At 38.9% G+C, this 12,135-nt stretch overlaps 1 protein-coding gene across 4 annotated transcripts in view; it reads left to right on the forward strand.

The window, feature by feature from the left end:
- Positions 1-12,135, forward strand: part of LOC136866390 (sodium channel and clathrin linker 1) — a 180,547-nt gene that overhangs the window by 95,256 nt on the left and 73,156 nt on the right. For all 4 annotated transcript variants that reach the window (XM_067143305.2, XM_067143307.2, XM_067143302.2 and 1 more), the window contains exon 7: positions 4,309-4,557. In XM_067143305.2, coding sequence (XP_066999406.2) covers positions 4,309-4,557 — 249 coding nt within the window. The remainder of the gene's footprint in view (positions 1-4,308; positions 4,558-12,135) is intronic.

The following is a 12,135-nucleotide window of genomic DNA, read 5'->3' on the forward strand; positions in this document are numbered from 1 at the left end:
CATCCTTGGGATGGTCCTGCTCTGTTCCTAGATCCGTTAGATTTTATGAAAGGACACTTATTTCTAAGATGTTCCGCTGATCCACACGCATAACATTTGCGGGGAGAGAAAGTTTGGCGAGGTGGTGGCCGAGAACTATTAGACAATGGTGGAGGCTCCCTAGCTCACAGAGTAACTGTATATCTTACTCCCTTCACGGACAGTGCCATAGCCTCAAGTTCTGAAAATGTTTGCGGCTGGGAAGCAAAACACAAATAAGACCTGTAAGATGGAGATATCCCTTCAATAATTGTTTGTACAATTTGCCCTTCAGAGTAGTGGAGGGCAAACACCCTTGTGTAAAATTTGATGTCCTGGATGAAATCTGCTAGATTCTTGTCTAGCCTTTGGACTCGGAAGTAGTACTTTTGCACTAATGATGACATGGCTCTTGCAGGGTTGAAATTAGCTAAGAGATGAGCATGGAAGATTTTTATAACTTCTGTTCACTATGGCCTTTACAATTTTGTCGGAGAGGACACCTACAGAGTATGGGTAAATAATCTGTAAAATTTGGGAATATATGAGAGCAAGCACTAATGCATGATCCTGAAATTCCACAAGAAATCTTATAAAAGCAATTATGTCATCAGTAGAATTGACTGAGAATTTTGAAATGCCCTTAAGCAACATGGAAAAGGGGTGAGGCAAACTACCGAAACCTGGTGATATTACCGGAGAGGGCGCTGGAGGTTGAGGGTGTTCGAAAGTTGCATTACTGATGAAGAAGGGTAGAAGTTGTGGTGGATGACTAATGACTTGTTCGGATGGGGCAGAAGCTTGTTTTGGGTCAGCTTATTCCCTACTCTAAGAAGACATTGGGGTCCTCTTCAGTGTGTACATTTAATGTACACATTTAATAGTCACTAGCAGCTCCGGACAACAATTGATTAACCTTATTTGACAAATGAGAAATATGTTCATTCAGACTGTTAGTCATACTAGAATGATCCTCATTTTCAGAGACAATAGGTCCATAGCTCTGTTATAGAAATGGAATAACCTAGCTTGAACACGCTTGAGTTGATTTCCGGAGGGTTCACCTCCTTCAGAAAAGCTGAAAACAGAGGCAAGTTCAATAACGTTGGCAGTGATGGTGGATAGAGCATCACCAATTTCCTGCTCCCCATACACCGGAATATTGATGGGGAACTTTAACCCTTTACAGTCCCATTTTCTGTCACATGTTCCAACAGTCTGGTCCAAATTAATTTTGCACATTTTTACGTAGTCAGATTATACTCAGAATTTTTATTAGTAATTATAATTATACTATTATTATGATTACCGTACATTTTATTGCATAGGAATTAGTTTCCAGAATAATTTTCGTCGTCAGTGCAGGAGGAAGGAACAACATAATAAACAGAAGTGGAGTGCTGCAGCTAGGCAGAACCTGCGGTCCTCTAGTTTTCTGACCTGATGAGTAACTTAGTTTAGGTGGCTCACTATCCTTAAATGTTACATTCTGGTAAACACTATTGCCGTTTACATTCCCATTTGTATGCGTGGAAGTATGTTCAGCATCACTTTTACTGAAATTATAAACCCTGACCTGAGAAGCGTCATCATTGCCGTGTGCCGCATCCCCTCCTCCACCCCGGCCCATTACATTTGCATGTCTTCTTGCTTTTGTAGTAGTCACTGGAACTTCCTCATCTGAATCTTTGGAAACAGCATATGATGATCCGGGATCATTCTGCGCTTTTTTTACGCACATGTTCAGTCGCTGAAGTTTCATTTGCAATGCTGGAGCTCACTACACCTTCATCTTCACTTGACAGTTCTCTAAACTCTTTGTCTAATTCAAATAACTAATCATCGTCGCTGCTGTCTAAATAAACATGCATACGTATTTCTTCTTCATTTATATTTGCCGATTTTATATTGCAAATTCAATCGAGACAATTCGCTTTCACAGATAAACATGCCTAGTACAACACGTGTGCATCACCACTCACTATAAACACAGCTGACAGGCCGGGGGTAACCATGACGACACACGGCTACATATATCTTGTATTATATCCATGCAGATAACAGAACGATTTCTTTTGTGCACAAAAATTAGCTCTAGAAACTCCAGGGTTATCGATCGACCACAATCAGGTCAAAGAACTTCAATAAATAACTTCTCATGTAGAACGAAACATAATGTTGAGGTGAGCTCGACGCTGGACCGGTAACAATAAGCCATGATGTCGAGGTCACCTCGGCGTTGGACCGGAAAAGGTTAAAGAATCCTTAAACCTAGCTGTGTCTGTTGCAACCGTGCCACCAGACTGGACCTTTCTAATAAAGAGTTCGTAAATTAGTTCTTCCTTGCGCAGATACAACAGACTTTTCTAGGACCAGACATAATGACAAAAAACAATTTTGATAATATTTGGAAAAATCCAGAAACAGAAAAATGTTTAGAGTTTGATTCCAAATTCTATGAAGAATTGTCAATAGGGGCTTTGTTCAGACCAATTCAGCCACGCTCTGCTACCACTTGTTACCGTTTTTGGTCGGTTGCAGAGGTGTGAGAACGTGCGGACTTGAATGGGTGGACAGAGAAAAGATGAAAGCATGAGTTAAAACTGAAATTAAAAATTATATTTCTTTCCTTTCTTTTTTCTGACTTAAGCTTGATAAATAATCTGAATTAACTATAACAAATAACAGTTAAATTGAATTATGATGAGCTCGTCTGCTCTGATACCAGAAAGGTTTAATTCAGATGTCAGGTACACAGTGATTTACGAATAAGTATGTAGCTCCCAAGTTACACTATTTCAAAGAGCACTTTTGTTCCACTCAATTACACTCTAGGAGACTAAGCTCCAAAATTTACAACATTCCAGCCTCTCAAAAGCACAAGTTTTTAATCCATTACATTAGATCACTTTGAAAACAGTTTTTACTATCTTTCCTGCTTGACAGTCTGATTCACAATTGACTATGAATAGTTAGAAATTAAACAGGGGCGATAAGTACCCACTGCACTCCTTTTGACATACACTTTGAAAAGGCTAAAATCGTATATGGGCTTATGGCCCGAAGTTACAGAGGCTAAGCCTGTACTACAGAGGGTGACCAACCAAATGGCAAAAAAATTAAGTTCCAAAAATAGAATTATAATTTTAAGTTTTAGAAAATCATAGTCACCCCAATACCAGATTGAATGGGAATTAAAAGAGGGTGAACACTCTTTATTCCCTAAGTTACATATTTCCTGCAGGGATTTGAATCGAGTCCTTAGACTTGACTGAAAATTTACATTTAAAAGGTGATGTTAAACTTTGAAAATTTACATTAAGAAAGTCAAGTCAGCTATCTGGAGCTATCACATATTTACAAGATGTCTGCCATTACCTTGATCTGGTGGGCCTTTTGACAATGGGCAAGGCTATCCCCCTGCCTCCACCAACCATAGGCACTCTAGATTGGAGTGATGGAGAAGACAACATGGCCCAAAATCTCCCAGCTTTTATAGCAGAGGGGAAGTTCCAGAACTCTCTAGGCCAATGGCCTGTTACACACCCTCAATTTTGATTAGCTACAGAATACATATACAAAAATTTCTGATTGGCTAATAATTTCAGGAAGAAGCAAGTGATAGAAGTGCTAGTAACCTTAGAACACAAAAAACAATCTACGAACATAGAAAATACAAAATTCCTTTAAACAATAACTGTCCATCCTGAGGGGACACACAAGTCTACAGTAGAGACATCTGAAGATTAAAGTTCCAAACTTTTTCCAATAAACAGTTCAGGGTTTACATCCCAGATGGCCTTCTGAAAGGCACTCAGTTCAAATGCATGGAGAAGGTGTACCTCCGGTTCAACAACAACAACAACAACAACAACAACAACAACAACAACAACAACAACAACAACAACAACAACAACAACAACAACAACAACAACAACAACAACAACAACAACAACAACAACAACAACAACAACAACAACAACAACAACAACAACAACAACAACAACAACAACAACAACAACAACAACAACAACAACAACAACAACAACAACAACATTATTATTATTATTTCTTACATTTGGAAGTTGGTTTATTTATGTAGTATGTTACTTGTGATTCTTGCTGTTTTCAGCTTCTTCATTGCAGTATCCTTTACTCTCTATATTTTGTTTGTAGCATTTTTCATTCACTTTCTGTACTGCAAATACTAGAATGCAGTCATGGAATTGGGAAATTTCTAAGTTAAGAATAATTCTCATATTGTTTTTCATTTTCTTCTTGTATCTGCAGATCATGGTATTGCAATTCAGAAATTACAAGAGTATGAAAAGCATGAGGCTTCATTAACTGAAGAGATTAAGGAATTGAAGGAGTCTATAAATGAATTGGAGTCTGCTTTAGAAAAATGTCATCAGCGAATTGAAGAGCTGGTAAAAAGGGAGAAATCTGCTGTAGATAAAGTTCAAGAGGCATTATCTATTGTTGACAGTGCATTGCTTGAAAAGGACATGGCAATTCTTGCCGAGTCTCGTGCTGCAGGTAAGAAGGACCTGGATGCAATAACAGTGTTAGTAGATTTAAGTTGTTTTGAGAAAGAAGGAAGTCAAAGTTTTGAATTTGAATAACTAAAATATAAATACAAATATAAGGTACAGTAGAAGTCCGATAGTACTGCACGTTCGGGACCGGCCCGGTGCCGGTTTACCGAAAATGCCGGACTATCGGGCGGTACCTCTTACTACGATATAGGTTAAGGCGTACAGCGAAAACAGCTGTAACACGGCGTTTTGCAGTAAAATGTTGGTCAGCAGAATCATTAGTTTAATAACACTCCTCTTTTCAAACGTGTTGTTTCTTATTGCCATTCCATAATAATGCTGGAGTTCATCGATGTTTTTATCTGTAAGTCTTCCTTTAACATTTAGTCTTTCCATCTACAACTTCTCTTTTCTTTCTGCCCGCTTCAATTTTTGAAGGCATGTTCCCATCTGCTTTTGAACGTGGCCCATACATTCAATTTTTGAAATTTTTTTTTTATCATATGGTTGGCTTTCCAGTACTCAGTATAGCACACAGCCTTCTAGGCTGAATATTTCCAGAGATACTGTAGAGATATTTAAGTAAGTCGATGCATAACAAATGGATTGTATCAGATACATTTGCACTATTCACTTTGAAATAATAAAAAATACACTTCGATTGGTTTCGACAAATAATGCATCAAATTGTTCACTAGAGATCATTATTAAGAGATAATAACATTTAAAAATCCTGGAATGGTGCCGGACCATCGGGCGTTCCGGACGATTGGATGCCGGACTAATGGAATTCTACTGTATTGTGATATATAAACATAATTTTTAACAATCAGATAAAGATAAGCAATCAGACATCTTAAAGTTTGTACTCGGTTATCTTGAATGGATACAAGGATAAAATTAGTTAAAGTTTCTTAGTCATCATCATCTTCATTTCCTGTTTCCAGCTTCCTGGGTCGGGTTGTGAATCAAGGACTTCCGTTGCTGCCTGTCTCTTCACCACTCTTCTCCTTTTTAAAGTACATCTTCTGGTTTTCCTACCCTCTTCTCTATGCACTCTTACACTGAACCTGTCCACCTTTTTCGGGGTCTTCCCCGTGGTCTCTTTCCTGTTCTCTGAAAAAGCTTTTTTTTTGGCACTCTCTCTTCTCCCATTCTCATCATATGCATATATCACTTTAGCTTTGTTGTTTGTATCCTGTCTTGCAGTTTCAAGATCCTGTCCTTTTCCTTCTCTCTTCATTTCTAATTCTATCCTTTCTGGTCTTGCTCTTGATACCTCTTAGGAATTTCATCTCCGTTGCCTGTATTCTACTCTCCTCTCGTTTTGTAGTAGCCCATTGGCCAGCTGCATAGGTTAGTATGGGTTCATAATAGATTGAAAATAATATGTTCTTACATTCCTTCAGGACATCCTAGTTTCACAAAATACCCCTTATACTCTGGTAGAAGTTGTTTGCTTGTTGTATTAGTTTCCCAATTTCCTCGATAATCTTTCCATTTTCTGTGATCACACTTCCCAAGTACTTGAAACTTTTAACCACTTCCAGAATTTTACCAATCAGTTTTATCTTTCCTCATCCTTCCTTCCTTCCTTCCTTCCTTCCTTCCTTCCTTCCTTCCTTCTCCTTGTCATCACTATTGTTTTACTTTTTTCTGTGCTTACTTTCAACCCAAATTTTTCTCTTGATTCCATACATCTACTTGATTTTGCACTTCTGTTTCATCATCACCCCATATTACTATATCATCTGCAAACAACATGGCTTTTGTTGCCTGTCTTCCCAATCTCTGTTTAATGTTCTTATGAATTTCATCCATGACTATGATGAATAGTATGGGGGATAATACACTTCCCTGTCAGAGACCAGTTTTAACTTTAAACCATTTTGTTTTTCCTATACTGGTCTTCTCACTACTAACACAATTTTTGTACATAGCTTTTATCATTTGCACTTCCATTCTGTTTTTCCTTAATTTGTCCCATACCAACTGTCTGGGCACACTGTCATAAGCCTTCTCAGTGTCAATAAATGTCATCAATATGTCTTTTCAAAACTCCCACTTTTTCTCCATCATATGTCTTAATGTCAAGATCAGGTCAAACGTTGATCTGTCTTACCTAAAACCATACCATTCTTCTTCCATTTCTCCTTCTAGCTTCCTCCTCAGTCTTCCTTCCAATACTCTCTCAAATGTCTTAGCTACATGGGCAATAAGGGTGATCTCTCTGTAGTTATTGCATTCCTTTTTATCACATTTTCAAATATCGGGATAATTAAACCCTTTCCCCACTCTTCTGGGATCTCTTTCTTCCTCCAGATTATTCTAAATAATTTATACAGCCATTGTAGCCCTATTGGTCCTGCTGCTTTTATCATTTCCGTAGTTAACCTCATCCACTCCTGCCGCTTTACTGCTCTTCATCTTTTGTATGGCTTCCTCTATTTCTAACATCAATATCTCCTTTTCTTGTTCTTCTTTCCCCATTGTTTCTTCTTGCTTCTTCTCATCTGCCCGTTCACTGTATTTAATATTTAGCCATTCTGAGAAGTATTCTTTCCATCTTTTGAGTATGTCATCTCTTTGCGTCAATATCGGCCCTGTTTCAGTTTTTACAAATTTTGTATCTTCCCTGTTTCGTAAACTATTCTTCACCAAACCATACAGAACCTTTCTACTTCCCTTTATATCTTCCTGTAAAATTTCTGTGAAACTTTCCGAGCTCTTCCATTTCTCTTGTAATATTTTCTTACATACCTTTTTGGCTTCTTTATATTTCTACCAATTCTCTGCACTATTGCTGCCTATCCACTTCCTCCAAGCCATTTGTTTCTCTTTAACTGCTTCCTTTATCCTGCTGTTCCACCAAGGAGTCTCCTTTTCCTTTTTTCTCCCTGATAGCCTTCCACATATGTTTACTGCACACTTTACAAATCCATTTCTGAAATGTCCATTCCTCTTCCACACTGTTCAAGTCATCTTTTGGGAATTTCTTTCTTCAGATATTCTTGAAACTTTTCCCTTATTTCTTTCTCTTTTAACTTCCATCCCTTTATTTTTCTTTCCCTTTTTTTCTATTAACTTCGTTATTTTACCAAGTCTTAATTTGGCTACCACCACTTTATGATCTCCTTCGAAATCTGCTCTTAGCACTGCTGACACATCTTCCAGTTGTCTACGTTTCTCCTCCACCAGAATAAGATCAATCATTGTCTTTGTCTTTCTATCGCCCCAACCATATCTAGTTATTTTGTGTGTGTTCTTTTTTCTAAACCACGTATTGCCAACAGTTAATCCATTCCTTCTACAAAAATCTATTACCAAATCTCTTTCTTCATCTTGGTTTCCATAACTATAGGGGCCAATTATCTCTTCTTTTTCCTGTCTGTCTCTTCCAACATGTGTGTTCATGTCTCCCATTTTTATAACTTCTTTGTCTTCTATAGCCAACGGCCGTAGCCGTGTTGAAACACCGGATCCCGTGAAATCTCCGAACTTAAGCAACATTGGGCGTGGTCAGGAGTTGGATGGGTTGCCACACGCTGTTGGTGGGGGGGGGGGGTAAGGGAATGGAGGAGCGGAAAGGAACTGGCCACCCTACCGCACGTAAACTCCGGCTCAGGAACACCTCTGCGGAGGTTCGGACATGCTTTCGGGCAGTATAACCCTTACCTTACCTTTGTCTTGTATACAGCTTTCCAGTTCTTCTAGAAACTCTTCTAAACATTCATCTGCATTCCTTGATTGGGGTGCACAAACCTGTATAAAATCCTTGATTCCACTCTCAAGTCCAAGTATAACTTTAATTATCCTGTCACTGATCTGGTCAATTTTGTCCACATATTGCGCTAGGTCTTCTCTCAGTATAACACCAACACCATTTGTTGCCATCTTTCCTCCATTCCAGTATAATCTATACCCTTTCTTCAGTTTTTTCGACCTTTCCCCTTCCATTTTGTTTCACTTATTCCCATCATTGCTATGGATTTCTTCTCCATATACTCTATCAGTTCTTCTACTTTGTCAAAGTCACAACATTGATGATACTGATTCTTGTGATATCTGGTAACCCGCCTCTCACAGTTCCCCAGAGCAGGGGGAACTACGCGTCACTTCAGGGTGACGCCCTAGCATTTTCTGAGGCCTCGATTCACTCGCACTCATTTTATAGGCTGTTTGTACGATGGGTTCGCCACTCGCAAAGGCATTTTATTACCTTCTGCCAGGTTCAAATTAGGCCACCCCTAACATGGATTCAGACACCTTTTGTAGCCACTGCTTTGGAGTACGGATGCTACGGGTTTGCCCTTCCGCCATCTCCACTGTACCGAAGTCCATCTTCTCCGCCGTAGATGCCGTTGAGGTCTTCACCCATAACTCAGGGCAAGGGCCCTCCATATTTATGACCCCTAGAGACGGGGTTAACATGTACAGTACATAAAACACCAAGTTTACTTTTGTTATACACTATCTGTACTGTTCTGTTTCATAGTTAAAAGTGTTGACAACTTTAAGAAGCTATATTTATGCTTTGGTAATAAATTACACAAATGAAATCTCTTACACGTTACCTCCTTGGAAGAGTTCAAGACGCTCCTTTAGTAAATTGTCCTTTATCCACACCAATAATGAGCGTATAGTCCAAGATTTAGCTTTCTCTGGCAGCGTCACTTGTTTATTTTGTTGTTAAACAGCTTGGCTCCACCGCCGAAATCCACTATTTTTGCCTGCCATATTCAACAATTTTCAAATTTGCCAGCTTATTTTTCTTCTTCTCTTTTGTTTATAGGGCTTCGCATTGCGGTTTATCCAGCCACTATTCGTTGTGATAAAGGATACCCGAAATTTACCAGCTGATTACTAAATGCAAGTAAAAGAAACGGTCAAATGTCTCAGCTTCCGGCAAAACGCACAACATGGCCAAAGTACTACAGTAATATTTTTACAAATGTCCTTTCCCTTGTAAGCTGACTGTATATTCTCCCTTAACCCGTTCAGTGGACGATGTGGCGAGATCTGTGGCTACAAGTCACTTGCTCGGCGGGGAACGTGGATATATCCGCCGATTCAGATTATTCTTTTTTTCTCAGTTGCTTGCCTGCAAAAGTTTATTTCTTTTTTAGCAACGTATTCTGGATGAGTCTGCCGTCTGATGTGAATTTTTTCAACTATGTTCTCCCAGTACCAATGTGTCATCCACGGGTTGCATCAAATAAACGCAGCTTACGTCCAGGCAAGAACGACCTAAGGCCTAATAGCTTCACACTGAAGCTTTAGCTCATCGCCTAATCGTCGCTTGTATGTAATAATATTGCTGTAGAAGGGATTTCTAGATATTATGAAACTGAAAAGACCTCTCTGATGACATTTGAGAACTGCGACCTGATTTATTATCCCCAATCTCGAATTCTTCCATCACGACTGGAGTGTGTTTTTACTGCAAGTTACACAACATTTATTATCGTACGCATCAGTAATACAGGCACATTTAATGATTTCCGTCCAAACTGCATGTAACAGGGTTCTATTCGATCCTTTTTCTTACATTATTTCTGCTAAAATGTCTAAAATGAATTTTACCGGCCTCCGCCGTTGCAATGTAGTGGGGAGAATAGTGATCTTAGTGAAGTAAGTTCTGCCGAAGGGGAATTCGTAAGTGACAGGAACTTACCTGGAATAAGTACTTCAGGCTCTAATGTACAGGGTTCGGGCCCAACTGATATGAATATTCAGCAGTCGCAAAAGACACGACACGTGTTCGATTCCAGTTCAAGTAGCGATTATGACAGTTACAGTGATGACGATAATGCTAATTACAATCCAACCAATGCAAGTTCTTCGTCAGCTTATACTGAAAATGGATAAAGAAAGTTTGCTTTGATCCAGAATTCCATCGTGATGTAAAGGGAGAGTTTTTAGGAAAACAAAATCGAGCGAAATATTTCAATAACTTTTATGGTGAGATGTGCCAGAACATAGCTGAACAGATAAACGATACCCAGCAGGAAATCGCATATAAACTCAGTTAGTAAGATAATAATAATAATAATAATAATAATAATAATAATAATAATAATAATAATAATAATAATAATAATCGTATGGCCTCAGCTACCGTGTGCAGACATTTCAATTTGACGCCATCTGGCTGTCTGCTCGTCAATTTCGACGTTCCGTTTTACTCTAGGCCACCACTAGATGGCAGACCGAGTAAACCGAAACTCTCTTGGGCGTCTATGGCTGAGATTTAATTAATTTTGTCGGGTAAACACCAAATGTGTCACCAGAGATCTTTTACATGCCGACATCGTACGACATGGAGTGTCGAATGGATTTTTTCCGCCCTTCAAAAATCCGACTACCTCTGCCGGGTTTGAACCCGCTATCTTGGGATCCGGAGGCCGACACTCTACCGCTGATCCACAGAGGCAGCTAGTTTAGTAAGATGAAACGAAGGAATCGATATCAAGACCAGGCCCGAACAAATAATGTCGAAATAAGGCTTCTTATGGCCATAATGTTGCCGCAGTGGATTGTACAGAAACCTAAATTAGGACACTATATTTCTCACAATCGCTTGTTCACTATGCCTATTTTCTATGAGCTGATGACACAGAAGAGATTTTTTCTCGCCGGGCTGAATGACTCGGACGGTTGAGGCGCTGGCCGGCCTTCTGACCCCAACTTGGCAGGTTCAGTTCTGGCTCAGACTGGTGGTATTTGAAGTTGCTCAAATACGTCAGCTTCTTGCCAGTAAATTTACTGGCAGCAAAAGAACTCCTGCGGGACTAAATTCCGGCACCTCAGCGTCTCAGAAAACTGTAAAAGTAGTTAGTGGGACGCAAAGCCAATAACATTATTATTATTATTATTATTATTATTATTATTATTATTATTATTATTATTATTATTATTATTATTTTATGGATCACAAGGGGATTCTAATAACTGGAGTTCAAGAAATGAGAAACACCGATCAGGAACCAGTGGAAACACAAGGATATAGAATTTACAAGGGAATACCAGGAAAAAGAGTAATGAAGCAATGTCCACAATTCGGAATGGGATTTGTGGTCAGTCTCAGAATAATTGAGTCCATAATAGAATTCAAAGTACAATCTCCCAGGCTCTCAACACTAACTATAAAAGCTGCAAATAGAATATACACAGTAATAAATGCTCATGCTCCAACTAATGATAAAAACAATAAAGAACACAGAGAAGGGGTGGAATGATTTTGGGAGCTTCTAGACCAAAAATTTTAATTGGAGACGAATGCCCATTTATGAAGGGAAAAGAAATATAGAGATGCAATAGGAAATTGGCCAGCACAAAGAATAACAAATACGAATGGCATAAGACTGGTGAATTATGCAGAAACCATGACATGATCTCAAAGTCAACAAGAGAAGACCAAATTTAAAACTTGGAAACATCCAGACTGGAAAAAGGGAGAATGGCAACTGGATTATATTGGTATGGATAAGAATTTCTACAAGGAAATCTACAATGTAAAGGTTCTGAGAGGGACAGATACCGGATCTGATCATTACTTGAAAAAATGAAATTTAATTCA

Source organism: Anabrus simplex, chromosome 3 (assembly GCF_040414725.1).
Source record: "Anabrus simplex isolate iqAnaSimp1 chromosome 3, ASM4041472v1, whole genome shotgun sequence".
Classification (NCBI taxonomy): domain Eukaryota; kingdom Metazoa; phylum Arthropoda; class Insecta; order Orthoptera; family Tettigoniidae; genus Anabrus; species Anabrus simplex.